The sequence below is a fragment of the Colias croceus genome, chromosome 17 (assembly GCF_905220415.1).
Source record: "Colias croceus chromosome 17, ilColCroc2.1".
Taxonomy (NCBI): domain Eukaryota; kingdom Metazoa; phylum Arthropoda; class Insecta; order Lepidoptera; family Pieridae; genus Colias; species Colias croceus.
This window is the reverse complement of record NC_059553.1, coordinates 9,983,798-10,008,579: the sequence shown is the minus strand read 5'-3', so window position 1 is coordinate 10,008,579 and position 24,782 is coordinate 9,983,798. Positions and strand designations below refer to the sequence as shown.

The 24,782-nt window shown below is 33.6% G+C and overlaps 1 protein-coding gene across 2 annotated transcripts; it reads right to left on the bottom strand.

The window, feature by feature from the left end:
• Nucleotides 1–496: 496 nt before the first annotated feature.
• Nucleotides 497–24,685, bottom strand: LOC123699241 (nose resistant to fluoxetine protein 6-like). 2 transcript variants are annotated; one of them, XM_045646150.1, is made up of 12 exons: nucleotides 24,591–24,685; nucleotides 17,054–17,193; nucleotides 11,713–12,043; nucleotides 11,060–11,174; nucleotides 10,350–10,437; nucleotides 9,425–9,591; nucleotides 8,825–9,010; nucleotides 5,962–6,135; nucleotides 4,263–4,413; nucleotides 2,913–3,099; nucleotides 1,628–1,770; nucleotides 497–689 (listed from the first exon to the last, which is right to left on the bottom strand). In XM_045646150.1, the coding sequence occupies exons 1-12, from the start codon at nucleotides 24,658–24,660 to the stop codon at nucleotides 546–548; spliced, it is 1,896 nt and encodes a 631-aa protein (XP_045502106.1). In that variant the 5' UTR covers nucleotides 24,661–24,685; the 3' UTR covers nucleotides 497–545. The 2 variants fall into 2 exon arrangements, with proteins under 2 accessions (XP_045502106.1, XP_045502107.1); XM_045646151.1 differs by lacking the exon at nucleotides 1,628–1,770.
• Nucleotides 24,686–24,782: the final 97 nt, after the last annotated feature.

Genomic DNA, 24,782 nt, shown 5'->3' with positions numbered 1-24,782 from the left:
GCTGAGCTTTACTACATAGTATAAAACAAAGTCCCTTTCTCTGTCCCTATCCTTAAATCTTTCAAACTGCGCAACGGATTTTGATGCGGTTTTTTTTAATAGATAGAGTGATTCAAGTGGAAGGATTTAGTATATAATTTATTAGGTTTTAGACAAAGCGGGCGAAGCCGCGGGCGGTAAGCAAGTTTCGTATAACATGACTTGCTGGTTTCTTTGTTAAGACTAATCACTTTTTAGTTTATCTTATCTATATGTTCGTTGTTGTTATGGATTGATTTAAAGTTCTTTATTAGAATAATAAACAACAATTATTTTAATTCCCAGATATATTTAGTTGACAAATTGTAGATATGACTTACGTGGCACAGTGGTCACGTTAAGAGTCCTAAGACCCACAGGAGCGGAGCAATGCGGGTGAAACCGCGGGGAACAGCTAGTAAGTAAATAAAATTTACTGACCTGAATTTCAGGATCGAAATGAAAACTCAAATAATAATAACCATTTATTGTCTATTAAAACTAAATTTGCTAAAGATCTAAATAGATTATTTATTCTCCGTTGTTTGCTCTGTCTTCTTAGCTGGGGTAAGTAAAGCTTTGACTAGACTTCCAACTGGTGCCTCCACGAATAAGTACAACCCTACGCCACAAACGTAGGAGGTGAACAGCGTAGCGTTTAGGAACATTGACTGAAAAAAAAACAATATGTAAATGGAAAAGTTTTTTCATTCAATATGATAGATTAAAATTTAAAATATACATTCACTCCAGTCAATATGTAAATGAAGAAAAAAACTACGAGTGGCACTCGGGGACGGCCGCGGTAAAGCATGCATGCCATGCCTTTAAGCCACACCTCCGCCCGTCGGAGTGGGGAGCGTGAGGTTTTTTCGTTACGGAATTTCTCGATTCGGTCCCCGCGCTCAAGGCCCGCGATAGAAGCTATGCAATAGCTTTAAAACAATATGTAAATGAAAAAAAAATTCTTTATAGGGAATGTTTTTTCATTCAATGTAGCTGTCGATAGATGAAAAAAAACACTTCAGTTAATAAATTCAATATTAATTGATAATTTTCCATTTACTTTATAATCTTGAAAGATAAAATTTTTTGAATAGAAAGGATTAGGAACCTGGAAAAATATGCTACTCTTAGTGATTTTAAATTCAACCTAGAAAGGTTTTATTCCTCACAAAATAACTTTATATGTCTACCTTCTACAATCTACAATAAAATAATAATCGACTAAAAATAATGAACACGACCAAAACGACCGTTACGTCCGAGAGACAAATGCCAAAGTGTGTCAAATTCGCTGCTCGACTCATTTTTATAACTACCCCCTCGGATTGGGTTGCCAGTTGGGGATTTGTTTCTAACACTACTATTTTAGTATCTACATTTTAGAATAGAATAGAATAAGAATTTATTCGCAGTAAAAATCAAACACATAAACAAAAAAAAAAAAAACACAAGAAAAATAACAGTTTTACTACGAAAAGGCTATGGACTCAGCATAATATGGTGGAAACAATGACTAAAAGGCCATACATTAGGAATTTCTTTCAATCTGGTGACCTAACCAAACAAACTACTAATGCTAAAAAATCTAAAAAATTCAACTTACTATATAGAAATCAGTCAAATACAGAGGTGTCATTTGTATCCCTATAAGACCTCTTTGAACAATTGTATGGAGAAGGAACGCGCTATATGATATCCTGCCGGTCCAGGTGAAGCCGCGCCACTCTACTAAACTTCGATATATATCTGTTGACAATATTAATAGATAAGTTTCAGTAGCATAGTAATAATATAATAATGAAGGCGAAGAAAGAGAAAACGATAAAATAAAAAAAAAAAAAAAATGCGTTTGTGCCGAGCACAAGTGTCAGAAGTGGAACTTCTTCTTCAAAGATACCAAAATCGACGCCTTAATCCATGACGTGACGGTATTGCCATGACGCTACCTTCAGTTAAGTTTCACTACAAAACACGTACCTAGTAAGCTCGTCAAATTATTGTGTTGTTATTGATTTTTGATAAGTGTAAAAGTTTGAACTAAATATTTCCGTTTCAAGTTGATGAAAGTTTCGTCTTAAGCAGTCGATTACATACGATAAACAGGTGAAGCTAATAAAAGCGTGCTATAATTGATATTAACTTGTTACAATAAATATTATTATCTAATTGTAAATATCAATCATGTTATATAGATAAGTTTAAAACAATAATGGCTTATGCTATTCTTTATATTTCATCATTTTGCTAACAAATTTTTTATAAATATTTTTTGTGATAAAAATATTTATATCCTTTAATTAAGATTGGACTTTGTAAAACAATTGCAGGCTACTAATTAATATGTACCAAAAAATGAAAGGATTTAACATCACAAAAATAATGACGAATTGTTGAGCTATCCTCAAATTTTGCTCTGAGCAACATTTGGCTATTTATTTTTACTATATAGAACGATCATCGTATATCTCAATGTTGATATTATATTTGACTAGCTGTGCCGCGCGTTTCACCCGCGTGCCTCGCTCCTGTTGGTCTTAGCGTGTTGATTTATATAGCTACTAGCTTTCCGCCCGCGGCTTCGCCCGCGTTTTCAAAGAAAATCCCGCATAGTTCCCGTTCCCGAGGGATAAAATCTATCCTATCTCTCAAGTTGGATCAAACTGCACATAGTGTGCGAATTATTATTTTATCGGTTAAGTGGTTTAGGAGTCCATTGAGGACAAACATTGTGACACGAGATTTATATATATTAAGAAGATATAAAATTTATATAGAATGGGCTACCTAACACGGAAAGAATTTTTCAAATCGGACCAGTACTTCCCGAGATTAGCGCGTTCAAACAAACAAACTCTTCAGCTTTGTACTATTAGTATAGATTAACTTACTTTCAACCTTAAACACGCAGCCAACCATGAAAACACACAAGATGCTGATGAAGGCGACTTTCATCAGGACAGCATAAAAAGCCTTGAACACCGGGGACAGCTCGATGCCGTCAATGTAGAAAATACCTCCAGAGAGAATCACGCCAATTCCCGCGGGAAGAAGGAACCAGGTCACCCAACCGTATCGCTGAAAGATAAATAAATAAATAAATATTATAGGACATTATTACACAAATCGACCTAGTCCCACAGTAAGCTCAATTAAGGCTTGTGTTGTGGGTACTAGGCGATGATAAATATAAATTGTATTTAATAAATACATAATATATAGATAACTAGTGGTCCGCCCCGGCTTCGCCCGGGGTACATATTTCGCAATAAAAAGTAGCCTATGTCCATTCTCGGGTATCAAAATATCTCCATACCAAATTTCATGTAAATTGGTTCAGTAGTTTAGGCGTGATTGAGTAACAGACAGACAGACAGACAGAGTTACTTTCGCATTTATAATATTAGTATGGATAACACCCAGACCCAAGAACAAATAATTGAGTTCATCACACAAATATTTGCCCTGACCGGGGATCGAACCCGGGACCGTCGGCTTAGTAGGCAGTTACTTTACCACTGCGCCAACCGCTTCGTCAAAAAATATGTATTATGTTTATTATTCTTTCACGCAAAATAACAGACCAGATTTTGGCAGTGAAGAAGCTTAGGTAGCTTGCTTTGGCACATGGGTTCATCCGTGGCTGTCTAGTATTGTATTTAGTCTAGTGTATAATCGTGTAATATATCTTGCTTTAAGCTATTTAATCGTTACTTAAGATATTAGTAAGTAGGTTAGTATTAGTAGTAAAATCGCTCCGTTGCGTCGGAGTTTCAGTAGAGAACTAATAGGCTCCTTTTTACTGTAGTAAGTTAACTCAGTCCCATGGAAATTCTATTATGATGCACATTTGATTAACTCCGAAATTGTAAATTAGTATTGACAGTGTTTTCATCTACGACCAGGGGAGTGAAATCGCGGTTAGAAACCTTTTTTTTTTTACGTTGGGAAATGCCTTTACGCATCCCCCTCGCCAGTTTTACTGTCCAAGGGGGTATGTGGGACTCGCACGAAGCCATACCCACTAAAACCCAACGGTTGCCGTCTATCGTCTTGAACGGCGGGGGTTAACAGCCAGACCTTGTACCCCCGCCGTCTGTGGCGACTGCCGCTTCTTGGCGGCCCTTCGAGGTCCGGGAGTGGCAATGGGCGACGATATTAAATAATATCGTCGTTCCATTTCCGGACCTAGCCACCTTACGCCGCGGGCGGCTCCAGTTTAACTGCGGTTAGAAACCTACCTTATAAATAGTGAAATCCTTTTTCTCAAGCTGCCAATAATAGCAAAGCATGGCCGCAGCGAAGCCAAGCACAAACGTTGACAAATTAGTATGACTTCCAATATACGTTTGTTTAAATGTATCATCGTTTGTATATAACGTGCGATAATTCCTGAAATACATAATAATTATAATTCTTTATTTGTATACAAAAATACACAAAAGATAAGAAACAAATACAATATGAATCAACTCATAAAAATTTATCGACTCTATATAGAGTCGATGACTTGCAAGTTTCTTAACCGATAATAATGTAAATAAATTAAACTATACACGATAGAGTTATCCCCAAATACTCCGATTAATTTTCGTTAAATATGTATCTACTAGCGGTCCGCCCCGGCTTCGCCCGTGGTACATGTTTACGTTTTCTCTACATAAGAACCATCCTCGTACTTCAAGGAATATAATAAAAAAAGAATTATCGAAATCGGTTCAGCCGTTCTCGAGTTATGGAATTACAACGAAAAGTGGCATTGATTTTTATATATTAGATTGTTATTGTGAAACTAGTGGTCCACTCCGGCTTCGCTCGTGATACAAGTTTATATTTTCTCTCCATAAGAACCATCCTCGTACTTCAAGGAATATTATAAACAAAGAATTAACGAAATCAGTTCAGGGGCCTTAGCCAAACGGCAAAACGCCAAGGAATAGAATACGCTATCGATAGAAATTGACATAAGCGTATGATGTTTTGCATAAGGATTCGGTCACCCTACCAACGACAACGACGACCACGAACAAAATTTTCATCCAGTCGCAATTAAATAAAATTGTGCAAAACACAATTAAAAATGAAATTTAAGAATTTCCTGTCGTATTGGTGTTTGGAAAAAAAAATTTTGAGATCAATGGATAAACAAACAGGTTTTTCATAGAAACGGTGGCTCCTAGAAAAAAATGTATTTAACCTTTTTTATAGATAATTAGATTATATACAATTTTGGTTCAGGTGATTGTATGATAAACTTACCGTCTCGGCGAAAATCGCAAAAAAACCCTATTTCTTTTTATTAATTGACCTCGAATTTTTTTATTCCTGAGTACCAGAATGACGGGAGATTTTAATATTGATTTTGAACAAATTTCGGCAAGATTGGAACTTTGTACGTAGTCGTCTGCGTCGTTGGTAGTGTGATCGAACCATTACCAAAATGTCATGAGCTTATGTCAATAATTAGCGTTAGCAGTTTCTATTCCATGGCGTTACGTACGTTTGTCTAAGGCCCCAGCTGTTCTAGAGTTAGCAATACAATACATATTTGGCGATTCATTATTTGTTTTATATATAGATGATGTTTAAATTGGGTCAAAATAGGATTTTTCGAATTTTGCACTCAGCAACACATTTGGCGATTCATGTTTATTAAATAGATAATGTTGGGTCAAAATATTTTTGAAGTTATACTTCTTTTGGCGCGATGGAGAAAAATGATGAGAGTGAATTTTTCACGATGCGCGCGCACACCGACACCTAAATTTAACAGCATGAAGTTAGTTCTAGGTGGTATGAAAATTGATAACTATGTTCAAGTTGTATATTCTAGTATTATTTTTCCATACGCCAAAGAAGTATAATTTCTAACGCGTGTACATAAGTACACACACTCTTTTTTTTTCTTATTCTACATAAACATAAATATTCCATACTTACTCAGGAGTTTGCAAAACAATAGCATCCAGTTTATAAAAATACGTCACACCTCCAGTAATTATGATGGAAAGAAAGAATATAACTATTGCTACAATTTTTCTTGCTTTTTGTGTTCGTATAGCCACTAGTATAAGGAGTCCTAAGCAGAACAGCTGCGTGTCAGCAGCCAGGTACCTGAAAATATAGAATAACTGGTCTGCCGTCCTTTAACTAAAAAGCCGTTAACCCTCAAATGGTCAATTTTCAGTTTTAAATGTAGGGTGACAAAGTTCAAAATTCTCTATCTTTCTGTCTAAGAATCATTTCTCTAGCATTAATAGTTATAGAGATAAGAAAATATTGTTAGCCGTTAAGTAACACAATTTTCGGCGATTCCATAACTTGAAAGCGTCTAACCAACACTACTTCGCTAAATTTCCTTTAAAGTACCTTAACCGCCACATTTCATAATTATTTTTTAACTTTTTACTTGACTAAAAGTACGTCATCAGATTATACTTGACCATAGGGACGCAAAATGACTATAACTGCTTTGTGATATGCTTTCATATAACGATTCCAATGGAAATCCTTACCTTATTTGCAGTTACTCGCCCTTAACGCTTTTTTAGTTAAGTAACTTTATTTAGGAAAAATTCTAATTACATTTTTTTGCTTAGTTACAAAGCAGTTAACCCTCATTTTTTAGCTAAAAGGCAGTTATCCGATTCTGGTGATGCATCAGTTTCGGGGATGAGTGTGATGCTGTAATTGTGTCGCCCCCAAGCAGAGTACCGATTGCTTTTGATTTTTTTTTACAAGACGTATAGTGTCTGATCAGGTTTACTAAGTTTAATACAATCTAGCAGCTAAATTACGGAAAATATAACAAGTCAAAGTTACGAAAATGTGGTAGGTACTGCAGGTTACGACAGTGCGAACTTTCAATCGTACTTCTCTGTTTAGACTCTGATTAGTCTCTGTAACCGAGAAAGAGGACAAAGACAGTCTGTACTTTTTATTAATGATGTAATTTACCCCTTGGGTGGAATTAGTAATCGACTGTCAAGCCATGTACTTGAGATGGTGATAGAAAAATTATTATGAGTACACTACCTTTGACCCCCTGCCGGGGAGTCCATTTTGCCACTATTTCTATTTTTTCTTTTCTTTATATTAGACTATTAAGATTTGTATTTTTGTAACATGGTAGCAAATAAAAAGTTTTCTATTTCTACCTCCTGCTATTTTCCATAATATATTCTGGTATATTATATTTTCTGAATGTGGATGAAAGAGTCTTCTAATCATTTGATAAGCAACATTATTTATTAAGAGAATCCCACATATAAGAGCTTGAAGCCCTTTTGAAACTAAGATGTTTTTTTTTTCAAAACCCTCGTGCACAAGTCTTAACTTTTTTTCAGAAAACGATTTATGTTTACATTGTTTGTTGTCCTATTTGTACTCACATATCCGTGACTCGTATGATGCCTTCGCAGAAGAGTATTTATAAAATAACGTTATAATTGCAATTCTAGAAGATTTATCTCAATCTTAACCCCGAAATGATCCTCTGTAATGAAATAAACGTGAACATGACGTAAAAAAAAGGTTAATTTTATCAAAAACTTAAAAGAGTCATTTAGTAAAAGAGTTTAAAATACTTGTTACTCACAGACAGACGCGAAAACCATTAATTTAGATAGTGTTTAAATCCTTAATACTTAAATCTAAAAGCTTTTGATCCTTTTCCTTTCCATTGGTGACCTAGGGGATGTAATTCCGGAGAGCAAAGCCTCAGACAGCAGCAAATTTTTAACATAAGTAAGATTAAAATTTAGTACAACTATATAGAATCGTAGTACAAAAGCATCCAAAAGCCCTTAACCGCTGATTATTAAGTATTTGAAATTTAAATTAAAGCGAAAGTCATAGTTTAAAAGCAGTTATAGTAGCTTAACGACGTTTTAGGTAAGCATTTTATTAATAAATTAAATAAAATCGCAAAATGAAAATAAAAATACTAAATTACTTAGCTAAAAAGTCGCTATGGTATGTCAACGGCCGTCTTGTCCAGTAAAAAGTTAAAATTTTCAGATTATATGCTGAGCTAAACGAGAAAAAGTGAATTTAAAAATAAATTATAACAGTGTCTGGTTAGAAACTATTATTTATATATAATATAATTAAATGTCGATCGATGTATCTCACAATAATTATTCTAAGTGACATAATTTTTAAGAAATAACGATTTCCGTGTTTTTTGCCATTTACTCGAAACTCACTTCGGTGGCTTAACGGCTTTCTAGTTAAAGGACGGCAGTGGTGTAAAACAGACCTATTTTAAAAAAAGGAAAGGTTTTCAGAGCGTTTCAATAAAAAATCAAGAATAAATATTTTAAATGAATGAATGAATTGAATTAATTTACAACATGGATCTTACGACCATGGGATTCAAACCTTCGTCTTTTACTGGTTTATAATTTTTCTATAATATAAAAATGAATCGCTAAATGTGTTGGTAAGCGCATAACTCGAGAACGGCTGAACCGATTTCGATAATTATTTTTTTATTATATTCCTTGAAGTACGAGGATGGTTCTTATGGAGAGAAAACGTAAAAATGTACCACGGGCGAAGCCGGGGCGGACCGCTAGTTTCATATGAATATTTAGTAGAAGTTGAAATACTAATATTGTCTCATAACTTTATATTATAGGCATTGAGACAAATAAATATTATATTACAGTTTCAATAAAAAATGCTACACTTTATCTGTGTCCTAAATTTATAGAGAAGTTTCACAACTTTTACGGCCAATTTTGTGGTTAGGTTACAACATAGGACCACATATACAAATTATACAAGTAGATCTACTCACCACGTCTGCGGAAGGCAGTTGACATGCTCATATAAATAGTTATTAACATATGCTATATTCATCCACCACTTGGACCTACAGGCATCTGATTCACTGACCACCAAGAGGTCCCAGAGGGGGCCGTCGCCTGCGTGTCTCATCCAGGTTGCTATGGTTACCAGGATTAGGGCGTAAGATGGGGTTAACCTGGAAATTTCAGTTTGAAATAGAAATAGAAAGTGTAATTTCTGTCCTGTCCAGTCTGTCCTGCACTATGATCTCTTAAAACAGTATTATTTCCAGATGAAAAAATGACAGCACTAAATGGGTCGCCTAGCGCCATAGTTAAACATCATGGTAGCTCTCCTTGTTTCCTAATTAATTCGTTTCCACTGCAGGGAAGTAGGCCTCCTTAGAGAAGACCATAAGTACTTTCGACAAAGGCAGGGATATCAAAAGTAAATATTCTTCATATTAACCTACATTTAATAACTACTAAGGCACAAAAATGGTTTTAGTAGTAAAATCTAGCATTAGGAAATAAGGCAAAATGTAGAAAAAATACTAAAAAAGTATTTATTTTTTTATAACTATGTAGTTAAGTATGTTATTTAATATTACCTTATCCATCTTAAAAATACTCCTTTTGGAAAGTCCCACCAGGATATATCATGAGTCTCCGAATGTATCAGAAAGTTGTAGACTAGGAGAAAACTGGACATCACCAAGAAGGTATAGGTCACTAGAGTTCCGTTGAAAACTATGTGCTTAAGAGGATCGTCGTAAGACTGGAAAATAAGAGGATATTGTAATTGCTATAGTCTATATGAGGGATCTTATGGATATGAAAAATATTTCGGGACAATTTTCACACACGGCACGATCATCCCATACTAAGCTTTCGCTTGTGTTATGGAAACCAGATGGCTGATAAACAAACATATATAATTTTAAATAAATACTAATATAGATAATGAACACCCAGACACAGAGCAAACATCTATGTTCATCACACAAATATTTGCCCCGGGCGGGGATCGAACCCACGACCTCTGGCTTTGAAGGCAGGGCCACTACCAACCAAGCCAACCGGCCAGTCGAAAAGTAAATAGAAAGTAAAAAAGAAGACTTTAATGATACAATCAAATAAAGCAAAGAAAATGATTTAATCCTGGCGATCCTGGTCAGGGTAATAAGGTAAACTTGTGAAATTGTTGTATTGTCATCGACATTTGATAAGTGAACAAAGTTTGAATTAAATCTGACTCTTCAAAGTGGGTCAAAATCAAGTCTAAAGGAGCCTGTTAGATACAAAAACATACAGGAAAAGCTAATATAAGCGGGATGAAAAAAAGTTAAAGGATGTATAACGGAAGTAGTGTTTTGTTATAAATGTCTTTATTTTGCTTTTATAGTACAGGTTTTAACAATTGTTAGTTATCTCAGATTTTAATAATTCCGTGTGTATACCGGTGTTATGGTGTAACAAAAACTTGTTATAAAGTGTATCATATAATTATATTTTTATGAAAAAGGAAACACTTACCTTTTCTATGAATAATGGATTTGAGTGGTAAGAATGTGCTAACACGAGAGCAGTATGCGAAAATATAACCAAAATCATTGTTATTGATCTGAAAAACAAATTCAATTAAGAAATAAAAAAAACAACAGTCTTGTAGTGAGTGTAGTTTTAGTAAGAATCTAAGTTACGGTTGCAACTTTTATTACTGTCGGTTAATAATCCCGGTACCTTTAATTTAAAACCGGATTAAAATTAGTTTTTTCACATTTATTTTGACTTTTGAAAGGATTGAGTAAGAGACGTTCAACCAAACTTTTGTTCTAATATTAACATCACATCATCATCACATCACATCAGCCTATTCCCGTCCACTGCTGGACGTAGGCCTCTCCCAGATCGCGCCACTTTTTAACCGACTTCAAAAAAAAGGAGGAGGTTATCAATTCGGCCGGTATATTTTTTTTTTTATGTATGTACACCGATTACTCCGAGGTTTCTGAACCGATTTACGTGATTCTTTTTTTGTTCGATGCGGGATGGTGTCGAATTGGTCCCATAAAAATTTTATTCGGATAGGCCCAGTAGTTTTTATTTTATGAGCATTTTTATCTGTAGGTATTTGTAAATTTTGCAAGTGCAAGTTTGAAGTCGGTTGTTTTTAACGCAGTTATCACTTGTCTAATATTATAATCATATAGAAAAAGAAGAATTACACATTATAAACTTCGTACCTCAAACCATTAATCATTTTCAGTCTTTCTAATCTCGGTTCTGGACCAGCTCCACTAGGCGCTATTAATTTTGCCCAATTCCTTTTCATAGAAAATGCCAGAAGGATTTTGTTTTCTGTAAAAAATGTGCTTTTTAATCATAGAATTTAATTTACGCTTAAAAGTTGGCATACCACTTATTGAAATAGATGATGCAAATACAGTTTGAAAACTTTGGTAAATTAATGCAGAAGCTATAAATCTACACTAATATTATAAAGAGGAAAACTTTGTTTGTTTGTTTGATTGTAATTTATAGGCTCATAAACTACTGGACCGATTTTAAAAAATTCCTTCACCATTCAAAAGCTACATTATCCACGAGTAATATAGGCTATATATTATTAAGACCAACAGGAGCGGAGCCACGCGGGTGAAATCGCGCGGCACAGCTAGTATTTTAATATGTAAAATATTAAATTCTGTACAAAATCATTGATGTTCGCTTTTTTTCTTCGTAGCTTGTTGAAAATTATTCTTAAAAAGAATGAAAACAACAGAAGCTCTTTCTTTGTATCAGATGTATATTTTATCAAGGGCTTTTCATTAAACTGTATGCATTTGCTTCATCTAAATCAATACGTGGTCAGCAATTTTAGCTATTAATATATTACCCGCTTTATCGTTTCGAGATTTAATTATGTCGTAACAGTTTCCGATAAAGTGCAACAAAATCAGCACCATGTACACAATAAAAACAGCTATATCACTCTTATCAATTACCCTCTTTTCTCCTTTCTTCTTACAATAGTGTAGTTTCGACAATTTTGCCTCTATCTTGTATTCATCCCATATAGTTTTATTGAAGCATCCCTCAAGGGTCGTGTTTAGGTCCACTGTTATATTTGATTTATGAGGTAGATAAGTTTTACAGGTCCGTGTCACACATATGGCTCTGTGTAGCTGTGTATGATTGTAATGCTTTTTGGTGTGTGATGAATATTCCTGAAACAAGATTTTAATAATGAAAGAGCAGAAATATGCACCGAGATGACATAATGATCATAATATTATGATGATTCCTTTGAGTATCCATACTAATATTATAAATGCGAAAGTAACTCTGTCTGTCTGTCTGTTACTCAATCACGCCTTAACTGCTTAACCAATTGGCATGAAATTTGGTATAGATATATTTTGATACCGGAGAAAGGCCATAGGCTACTTTTTACTCCAGGAAATAGGATAGGTTTTTTCGCGGAAATCCTACGGGAACGAGAACTATGCGGGTTTTTCTTTGACTGCGCGGGCGAAGCTGCGGGTGTAAAGCTAGTTATAAATAAGGGCATATTTAATAATAATCCACGAACCGTAAACAATATTAACAATTAGAATGAATTATCTTCGTCTAAGAGGATACAGCGCTTCACAATTAGTTTTTATTTAAATTAATAAATATATAATTATATGTTATATAAACCTCGTTGCAATTATGAGGTTAAAAGTAAATGAATTATCACGAATTAGTTATTACGTATACACTTATCTATACCAATAACATAATTGGAGTGTCTGTTTGTAATATTAAAATGACCGCTTTTTACATATTTTATTTATTTATTTTAAACACTTTATTGTGCTGCCAATATACCTAACAATAGTAGGTACAATAAAAACTTAAGCTTTTTCCTTCCTTTAACTAAATACATGTGAGGGTACTTATATGTACATAATATAGGTACCAAAATACCTAGTACCTAGGTACTTTTTACACTTTTTGGAACGGTTGGACCGATTTGGACGGGACTTTCACTGACAAATAGCCGATTTAATAAGGAATAACTTAGGTTACTTTCTATTCGCATATTTTATAAGGTTTAGGTAAATTTGGATTATAAGAATAAAATCGTTAAGGTACGCGAGTGAAGCCGCGGGATGCAGCTAGTTAAAATTATCACTAGTTTTTATTCTAAGGATGTATATTATGTAGCGTATTAAAATCAATTATGTATATTGAAGTAATGTATAATTCTTAAAACTTTATAACGATTAGGAAAATTTATACATTTAAATATGCTATCATTCATAGAACATAGAATAGTTTAATGAAACTAATAGTTTTTTAAAATTCATTTTTACTACCATTCCATATATTTTATTTATATATAATTTCCACTTCAGGAAAACAGGTTTCCTGAAGATTCCATGAAAATTAAGGCGAAAATCCACCACGCTGGCCAAGTGCAAGTTAGCAGATGACATATTATTTAGACACGCCAGTTTCCTCGCGATGTTGAGTTTGGCATGCTCGTATAGTTTCGAACTTCCTATTTTTTTATGAAGTTAACGCCACAGTTTAAAACAATTAAATATTCAAATTCTTATTTCCATCATGGACGAATATAATCTAGGTCCATGTTTCCATGCAAACTTTTGGGCATATAAATTAGCTACTGAATAACATAATATTATTATGTAGATTAAACGCTCCACGTTGTCGCTTAGAATAAAGATTTTTAAATGTAACATTTCCTTAGATAAAATACTAGAAAAGCCAAGTTTACACTTATAAGTTACATTATATAATAAATATAACTAAACACGTTCTAAGAAGTATTGTGTTTTGTGTGACAATTATGTAAACTGGTTTTTACGTTGAAGTAATACATGACTTGGGCTCAAATTGCATACATTACCTACATTATATTAAACGAATTTATTAGATTAATATCATACGGTCTACTATTTGGTTTATACATATTTCAAAAACAATGAAAAAAGCTTTCGGCATAAAGTTGAACTAACTTATAGAACATAGTATAGATAACTGTGTTAAAATTTAAAAACAACCGACTTCAAACTTGCACTTGCAACATTTACAAATACAGACAAAAATGCTCATAAAATAAAAACTACTGGGCCTATCCGAATAAAATTTTTATGGGACTAATTCGACACCATCCCGCATCGAACAAAAAAAGAATCACGTAATTCGATTCAGAAACCTCGGAGTAATCGGTGTATATATATAAAAAAAAACATACCGGCTGAATTGATAACCTCCTCCTTTTTTTGAAGTCGGTTATAAAGTTAGAGTCTGTTGAGTATAAGAACGGGTGGCCAGTTTTATCTTAAAACGTCTACAACAAAAGACTTCGAAAGCTATTAATTATTATTATTAGTTAGTTATGATTTGCAATAAATGTTGGGTGACAAGTCCTATTCTGTTCTCTTGCCTCTTTATGCCTCTAGTTACCAAAATGGCGAAAATGCTATACAGATAATATTATTTAATTTATTCCGCTTGTTTACCACAGATAAAATATATTTCGAAATTATTTCCGACGCTGACAAAATTAATATAATCTAATATTTTGCAACGATTCGACAACATAGCTAATAACATACCTTCAAAATAATTAGATTAGATAGATTAGGTTAAAGAAATTTTTATAAAATTAAACCGTCAATAGCCCAGTCAATTTAGACATAATAATTAATGAATACGCTTAAACTCATAAAATTATTATATTGTTGCCAATCCTAGATAACTCTACAAAGTTTGAATTAATACTGTCCGTTTAAAGTGGGTCAAAATTGAATTTAAAGGAATCGTTTAAATACCAACATTCATACATACCGGTGAAGCTAATAAAAGCGTGTTTAAAATAGTGGTCAAATAACAAAAAAAAAAAAATATAACACAGTATCGATGGGGATTTTAAAAACATGTTTTACAATAATTAACCCCAGCTTTCCACTAAAATATGTCTCTCCGGGAATTTTTGTTTCAAAATATTTGAAAGTTTCAAAATCTAAACCGGGCTAGAAGTATAAGTCGTAGAGAAAGGTGTATTTAATTAGATCAAGGTTTCTTAAACGTTTAATTATATTGCAAATAATATCTTCTAGGTAAAAATATAACGAAGTTCTGTATTTGTTACGTATAATTATGTAGAATGCTGAATGAATTTTGGTATCTTAATAATGTGTGTGTGGATGTGAGATGATGCTAAATCGCAAAGCACAACCAACAATGCATTTAAAATTTATCATATTTTGAATATTTAAACTTTGCGACTCTTACAGGTTTAATAACTTCTGCTACGAAATATTATAAGGTACTCTTACTACGTAATTTTCTTAAATATTAAACACTAGCTGTGACCCGTGGTTTTACCCGCATTGCTCCACTCCTGTTGGTCTTTACGTGATGATATATTAATAGCCTTCCTCGATAAATGGGCTATCTAACACCGAAAGAATTTTTCAAATCGGACAGTAATTCCTGATATTAGCGCGTTCAAACAAACAAACTCTTCAGCTTTATAATATTAGTATAGATTAACAATAAGTACAAATGTCTATAGTTACATAATAGTAAATATTAATAAAGTTTTAACCTGCAGTTTAACGGTCCCGACTTGACCCGGTACGGCAAACAAGTCAATTAGAATCTATTAAATATAATATAATCATTGTTATGTACCGCGTTAACTCTATCTACATCTACGTAAGATGTATAAAGTATTATAAAATGTTTCGTATTGCAATAGTTTGTTTTACTAAATAAAGACGTACCCAAATACCTTTAATGGCTGCTGTACACGCGTAGAGTAAACGGTAGAGTAGAGTGGTAGAGTACTAACTAACCTACTTACTATACTAATGTAGACACCATTGGTAGAGTAGAGTTGTTGCTTGTTGGTGGAGTAGACAGATACTCTATTATATTCTAGTGTTTGATTTTACGCGAGTATTATACATTTAAGACTTTTTAACGGATTTTAAACGTAACTCTCCCCGTGTACAGCAGCCAAAATATGTGCGTATTTTCAATTAATAATACTATTACATAAAACAAAATCACATCACTTTTAAAACATTTACCGCGAGACAAGCTATTGTTTTTATCCCGGATTAACCTACGTAAATTTAACAACCTTAAAATACTAAGTGTACTTATATTATTATATGTTAACTTTTTAACTTTCAAAACTAATACCTACATCTTTTTTAATCTTCATGTCTTATTTAATACTAACTGCTCCGCGCGGTTTCACCCCCGTGGCTCCACTCCTGTTGACCGTAGCGTGATAAAATATAGCCTATAACCTTCCTCGATAAATGGGCTATCTAACACCGAAAGCATTTTTCAAATCGGACCAGTAGTTCCCGAGATTAGTGCGTTCAAACAAAAAAACAAACAAACAAACTCTTCAGCTTTATAATATTAGTATAGATTATGTTTTTATTTAAAGAGTTTTTATCTCTGATAATAAACGTGTGTCACTCGGGGACTGCCGCGTTAAAGCTATTGCATGCTATGCCATCAAGCCACACCTCCGCCCGTCGGAGTGGGGGAGCGTGAGGTTTTTTCGTCACGGAATTTCTCGATTCGGTCCCCGCGCTCAAGGCCCGCGATAGAAGCTATGCTACTGCATTTTTATTTTTAAGCTACTGCTTAAAAATAAAAATCCGTACTCAAATATTAGATTCATAAGTTATACAGATTTTTTTTACAGTAATTTGCTTCGTTTTGAAATAATTTAGATATTCATAGACTTAATATTGAATAGAATTCCTTTGGGTATTTAAACAGCAATTGTTTTGATAAACCCAGACAATGGAGATAATGAAAATAATGAATTCTTGGGTATACAAGAAATACCAATCTTTCCTACGATTGACACTTTTTTATAGTTGTAACTATTATACTGAGCTATCAATTATAAAAATATTACACAGGATGGAAACTTTATATGGGTTCTAGAGCTGTTTCCTTTCAGCAAAATTTTAACATGAAGTCCCATGTCCCCTAGTGGGGTAAGGGGCAGATGCATTATACATCTGTTTCACTGATCAATTTTCTTTAGGGACAAGTAGGTGATCAGCCTTCTGAGTCCTGCCAGACCGAGATTTTTTTTTCGTCTCCACCGGGAATCGAACCCAGGACCCCTCGGTTCTGCGCTCACGTGTCAACCACTGTACCAAGGAGACAGTCATTAAAAGTACCTGTATAAAATGCATAAGTGCTGACCGTCGTCTCGAAAAGAGTTCAAAATCAGCAATACAATATGTGCCGCCATCTTCTAACATGCATAAGTCGTAGTTGTCCATCGCGTAGAGAGGCGGCATTCTGTTGTATTCGGTTTCTGAAAAATCATTAATTTACAAGCTTATTATGTTTTTTGTTAAAGGCATTAGACGATAATCTAAAGAGACACATATAAAACTTATAAATAAATTATAGCAATGATTCGTAGTAAGCTGTAAGATTAAATGCGTATGCAAATATATTTATCGGGTAATTATTAAATGACTTTTAAATTAAATTAATTCATTTAATTGCTATTGGTTTTTATGTTTTATTAAGTAGTTAATTTGTTCGTGATAGTAAGACATTGTAAGTAATTTCAGTAGTTAATTTTATTCGAATTACAATTTAATTAAAACATTACTCGAATAACTAAAATAAGTTCAAACGTATTTTATGATTGAAAAAATTTTCAGTCAGTTTATTTATTTAAGAACTAATTAATTCAATAGAGGCGTATTTGCATTTCTTGTATAAACTCGATTACGTAATAGCATTTTTATAAAATAATTTGAATGAAACTAATTGCAGTTCTCTAGAAACCATTTAAATTGTGCGTAATAGTAGGTACCTATCTAATTAATGTCTCAAGAAAAACCTATAAATACGTAGAAAATGGGAAGATGGTATTTTACTTGTATTATTATAATTTTCCCAGGAAAATGTTTTCAAGAATATTAATAGGTATAATTAAGAATTGTTTTTATTTGTTAGGTTGAATTCGCTAATTCAGGTTCTAATAATCGAATTCGACAACTACGAACCGAGAATATACAATAAAAAAAGTATGTGCGTGTACCTACTAGTTTACACACGTGAGAAGTGAAACTTCTTTATGACCTTATTTTTAAAAAATAATTAAGTATATGCAACTTTACAGAAATACGTCGAATCACGCGTGGTAGGGTAGGAAAAAGATGGCGCGTAACGGAAAAATGTCACGCGTAACGAAAAAATGTTACATTAATTTTTTTTCCATAAAGAAGTTTCACTTCAGAAGTTATGTCTGATTATGTCGAAATGAATGGAAGAAAGGTCCTTGCTCATTATAATCACGAAAGTGTGTTTGTTTGTTAGTTAATAGTTTGTCTTTCTTTTATGTCGCAAAAGAGCGATTTTATTGTATGATGTGTTGGAATCTAGAGAATGAAGACTAGGTTACTTTTTACCAGGATAGTATATCTTATTACTATAGCCTTTTTTATAGTGGGGAAATCTTCCAAAGATACCCACGGCCCCCGGGGAAGGAGCCGTGGGTTATGTCGGATTCTTACCGACTAAAACCCCACTGTGTTCCGTCGAGCCGCTTTAATGATGGGGCCGCGGGTATTGGTTGGAATTCTTCCGCGACCTTATTACTATAGCCTATAGGAATTTCCTTTAAATTCGCTATAACCTTTTGTGTTACTAACATACATTAACATTGCTCAGTATCATCCCAATCCGTCCTCTAGTTTATTCGCGCAAGAGTAACAAACATACATCCTCACAAACTTTCGCATTTATAATAATAGTATGATAATCATAATGTAGACCAGTACTTCTTATTTAGATCAATGTCACGGGCCTAGACGTGGCCATTTTGCGCTATGATAAGGAAATCCTGAATGACAATGACCCCAGAGTTCAAGAATTATATCTATTCGTGTTATTGAGGAAATAATACTTTCTGTTAAGTCGAGAGGTATTGTTTTATGTAGATCAGGGTTTTTGGTTAAGTATCCCTAAATATATAACAGTTCCGTATTAAGCCATCTACTCACGTAGGTACCTGCCGCAGCTGCAGGGGCAATAACTTGCGTACAACAGACTGGGCTGCTGGTACATTACCGGTTGCGCGGCGGCCGGAGCAATTTCAATGTTCTCTAAATCACAATCACAATTAAGGAGCCAATCCAGGGTCCAATTACAATATTGCCCCTGCTGCAGGTAGGTAAGTATTAGGTTTTAGTTAAATGAATTCATGATGATGAAAGAAAGAGACTAAATATAACACAAGTGAAAGCTTAGTATGGGATCAGATCGTGCCTTGTGTGAAAAATTGCCCTGAAAAAAAAAATTTAAATCAACTTCGCGAAATTTAGAGCGCAAAATTAAAAAAAAAATATAGAAATGAATGTATTATTTACTATGTAAGATACAAAACTAATACCACAGTATTACAATATATTTCCTATATTGTAATACTGTGCTAATTCGTTTTAAAGAAAGATTCATCAATGGTGAAAACATCGACATAGAGTCTAGAGAGAAAACTTCAAAAATTAATCTGCAATTCGTTTACATTAGTAAGGTTAGTTATTTATCTACGAAATATGATCGTAAGGACATAGTTATTGAAATTGAATATGTAAGGCAAACGTAAGACGTTGTTTACATAATACATACATACATACCTACTTTAATATTATAATGCTGAAGAGTTTGTTTGTTCGAACGCGTAAATTTCAGGAATTACTGGTTCGATTAGAAAAATTATTTCGGTGTTAGATAGCCCATTTATTGAGGAAGCGGAGGCTATAGCCTTCCTCAATAAATGGGCCTAACATCATCACGCTAAGACCAACAGAAAGCGGAGCACTGCGGGTAAAACCGCGAGGCACAGCTAATAAACAGCAATATAATTTATAGGTCGAAAATTTATGAATTGGCAACTCTGAAGAGATAAAACTGCACCATCAAGTACCTATGTAAATGAAGTAGAAAATGGCGTAAATGTAAATTAAATTTTGGCAAAAAATCACATCTTTACATTTACAAAAAACTCAATATAACTTCTACTACTTTTGACAAGACAAAACAAAAAACATATTATAATGGCTTTTATTTGTGTTATGGACTATGAATTTTATGTATGTTTTAGTAGATTATTGTATTTAGTGAAAGTTAAAAATGAATAATTTGAGTAACTTGTTATGGCCATCGTGGTTTGTTAACATAAAGCTTAAATGTTATGTTAGATTTCAAAATTAAGAAAAGAGTAGAAGAAGTATTTAGAAATTTCGCACGACACTTTTTTCTAGGAATAATGATTAATAACTATGTAAATGCTCCAATAGCTATTTAAAAAGAAGTGTAGTTGAAAAACAAAAAAAAGATGTATTTTGGACTTTGTTGATGCTTTAATCGTCACGTCATATTATTATTATGATAAAAAAACAAAACAAAACTTATATTTACACTTGTTAGGGTTCCGTAGCTTAAACTTAGGAAACCTTATATGTCATGTTCGTCGGTTCCTCAATTTCTATCATCTCAGAAAATATAAGTAGCCGTTTCACCCGCGTGACTCCGCTCGAGTTCCTGTTGGTCCTTAGTGTTGGTCTTAGCGTAATGATATATAGCATTCCTCGATAAATGGGCTATCTAATACCGAAAGGATTTTTCAAATCAGACCAGTAGTTCCTGACATTAGCGCGTTCAAACAAATAAACAAACTCTTTATAATATTGGTATAGATAATGTGCAATATCGAAGTGTTTAGGTCTTCACATCTGTTGGAAAAGTGAAGTCCCCGTAGTAGAGTAAGGGGCAGATGCATTATGCATACATCTGTTTCACTGATCAATTTTCTTTAGGGATAATTAGGCCAGCTTTCAGCCTTCTGTATCCTACCAGACCGAGACATAAATTATTTCTTCGTCTCCACCGGGAATCGAACCCAGGACTCTTCGGTTCTACGCTCACGCATCAACCACTGTACCAAGGAGGCGTTCAAATTCAGGTCTGAATTCTCTACTGTTGTCTACTACTACTACTGTAACTGTACTACTGTAAACTACGGAACCTAAAATTTATAGATAACTTTTGGACCGTTATAGCAACACGAAATGATTCATTATTATAAAATAAATATAATATTATCTTAAAAAGATTAATTCTTATCTAAAAAAATTCAAATAATAATGACTCTACCATAATTAATATGCTAACAACTAATTATAAAGATTGATTGATAAGATTTAAATCAAAAACTATCCGATCGATTTTGTTGAAGTGAAACTTCTTTAGGCGCGTAGAGAGTAGAGAGTAAAATTTCAAGGTCGCGTCATGGCAATACCGTCACGTAATGGAGTAAGGGGACGATTTAAGTATCTTTGAATCTTGCCAAAGAAGTTTCACTTCTGTCACATGTGCTCTTTTTTCACACACATGCTCTTTTTTCAGAAAGCAACTTTTTTATAAGTACCATTTTAATAATCTTGTCAATACGGACGAAACCGGGACAGCAAACTAGTCTTATTTATTACTAGCTATGTCCCGTGGTTTTACCCATCGCTCCGCTTCTATTAGTCTTAGCGTGATGATATTATATAGCCTAAGCTTATATAGCCGAATTTTTCAAATCGGACCAATAGTTCCTGAGATTATCGCGATCAAACAAGCGAACAAACTTTTCAGCTTTAAGTGATTTGTGTTTATAAAGTTCTAGATTTCCGCCAGCGGCTTCGCCCGTGTTTACCCGCAAAGTTCCCGCTCGTGGGATTTCTGGGATAAAACCTATCTTATGTGTTAATCCAAGTTACCCTCTATATGTGTGCTAAATTTAATTGTAATCGGTTCAATAGTATTTGCGTGAAAGAGTAACAAACACACACACACACACATCCTCAAAAACTTTCGCATTTATATATAATACTAGCTTTCCACCCGCGGCTTCGCCCGCGTTTTCAAAGAAAAACCCGTTCCCGTAGGATTTCCGGGATTAAACCTATCCTATGTCCTTTCTCGGGTATCAAAATATCTCTATACCAAATTTAATGCAAATTGGTTCCGTAGTTCAGGCGTGATTGAGTAACAGACAGACAGACAGAGTTACTTTCGCATTTATAATATTAGTATGGAATGGTAGGATAGGATAGGATTTTGTTATAGTAGAAAAAAATTTAAAATTCAACCGTTCACTTTCGGTACAACACAATATTGACTATTGAGGTACAGTCTAGATTAATTATTTATAAATTTACTAGCTTACCGCCCGCGGCTTCGCCCACTTTCTCTAAAACGATTTGAGATTTAAACTATCCTATCTCTCAAGTTGGATCGAACTGCACATGGTGTGCGAATCATAATGTAATCGGTTAAGTGGTTTAGGAGTCCGTTGAGGTCAAACATTTGTGACACGGGATTTATATATATTAAGATTTAGAGTGTGTAAAACAAATATATATTTTTAGTGCTTATAAGCTTTATAAGTTTGTACTATAACATTTTAAAATATTTTTAATAAAAAGTGGGTGCAAAAAATTGATTCCTTAATTTACCTAATATTGATGAAGAAATCATAAATCCTTGTAAAAGAAATATAGAAAAACCGTGTTTTAATTTTGTAACTAAAATGTATCGTTTAATCATTATTTTGATCTTTTAATTCGTGTCTTTATTCACATTTGTTTTCAGTTTTTTACTACTTACAAAAAGAAACGAAAAACCAAAAGTATTTATTACCACTATAAATATTTAAGATTGTTTTCTATCAGTCCATATAAAAATATCGCCTGTTCTCACGCTAAAGAACAATTTAAGAAATTATGAAACTATGAAATTTAAGAATAATTTAACAAACAAACAATTTAAGAACCAAAAAATATACATATTTTATGACATTCAAAATACCTATCTATTTTTTTTTTGACGTGACGTAGTTATTAAAAAATATTACAAATGGCTGGGTATTTTGTATAACTTTAAAAAATAACATAGGTTTACACTTAGATTACAAAATAAAAGAACTTTATTTTGTAATCTAAGGGTTTACATTTATGGATTTTTGAAAATAATATTGATGAAGTATATAATACTAATAAATATTATTTTAATTCTCACGATGACCTTTTAAATTTGTCACCCATTTTCCGGTATAAAAAAACTTTACAACGTAGCATTTCAAAATATTGGTATTTTCCTTTTATATCATTACCTATACAGGGTGTCCCACTATCGGTATACTAAGCGCGTAGTTTTGCATACACTGATCACGTAAAAAATACTTAAACAACAAAATTACGCCAAAAATTGTTTACTACATTTTCCTCAAAATCCATGTTTTCTTCTCTAGCTTCGCGCAGCCGGGATATATAACGCTTCGCTAATGTGAGCATTTTGTCTATGAAAACATAATCTTAAACGATAGTTCACGTGAGAGTGGCAAAGTTGGGCGGGTTGCTTGTTAGGAGTGTACACAAAGGGTTTTTTAGAATTCATCTATTTGAAAAAAAATGCATCTGGAATTTTATTTTTTACGTACTCAGCGTAGGTATGCAAAACTGTAGCTTCCATTGAGCTTAGAATACCGACGGTGAAACACCCTGATAAATAAATTAGTAAGCGTTTATACATATAAATGCTTATTAACTAATTTATATATTTATAACTACAGACATAACATGTTAATTCTGTATCAAGAAAAACGTAGCAAGGAAAATGGGTAGAATCGGTAGGCTAGACTCTAGATTATAAGCATGTACAAATTATTTAACACGCTATCTAGTATCGTAGTTAGTAGATAATCACTACATAGTATAAAAAAGTCACTTTTTCTGTCCCTTGTCCGTTTGTATGCTTAAATCTTTCAAACTACGCAACGGATTTTGATGCGGTTTTTGAAGTTATACTTCTTTTGGCGCGATGGAGAAAAATGATGCGAGTGAATGAAGCGGCTTCGCCCGCGTTTTCAAAGAAATACCCGCATAGTTCCTGTTCCCGTGGGATTTTCGGAATAAAACCTATCCTATGTGTTAATCCAAGTTACCCTCTATATTTGTGCTAAATTTCATTGTAATCGGTTTTGTAGTATTTGCATGAAAGAGTAACAAACACACACATAAACACCCTCACAAATTTTCGCATTTATAATATTAGTACGATTTAGTATTTTCGACGAAGAATGTTACCCATTCTTCGTCGAAAATCCTAAATCTGATGTTTTTTTGACGTGACAACGTCTTATAATTCGATAAAGCCGGCTGCACGCACGAAAAAACATGACTCATGCGGCGTTACCTCGCTCTGACTCATCTGAGGCGTTCCATGTAAGGCTTGAAGTGCGAGCGAGAGCGCGGAACGAGCGACAAAGAAGGACAATCGGACGTTGTCACGTTCAACTATCGTCAGTAAACCGACTTTACAGACGCCAATTTTGTTTTCCTAGCTTATTTTATAATTATTTTGCATTATCTTTAATTCGACCCAGAACTTATAAAATAAGGAACCTCCGAATTTTTTTTTCTGGTAATTGTAATAAAATTTTCCATACAAAAGCAACGAATCTATTAAACTAAAATTATAACGGGAGCTTTTTAATAAAATCGAGACTCTATTAGTCTATATTATCTAAGAATAATTCAAATTTTCTTGGTATCCTGGAACTTTAGCAATGAGATTATATTATTATGATCTCCATTCTTGCACTGTACACACCTATAAAATAGCTGTACCCAAATTGATAAGACTCACCATTTATACTAAATATCACGCACGCGCACGGCTCCAGAATGACAACTAGAAACACGAATAACATCTCCATCACTGTACTTGTGTAGTGTACTCTACGATCCGTAAGAATTAAATTACTATAGCCTGTGTAGTTTGTCCTTATGATTTATATGCTCCGTCGCATCATATGCTGGAAGCTAGCGGAGAAGTAGA

Bases quoted from the DNA above. Each gene is read 5' to 3' on its own strand.
- LOC123699241 (XM_045646150.1), bottom strand. From the start codon at position 24,660: ATGGAGATGTTATTCGTGTTTCTAGTTGTCATTCTGGAGCCGTGCGCG. The intron at 10,438-11,059 runs GTACGAAGTTTA...TTTGTTTTTCAG, and splicing joins AAAATGATTAATGGTTTGAG to ATCAATAACAATGATTTTGG. The intron at 9,011-9,424 runs GTAATATTAAAT...TGAAATTTCCAG, and splicing joins GTATTTTTAAGATGGATAAG to GTTAACCCCATCTTACGCCC.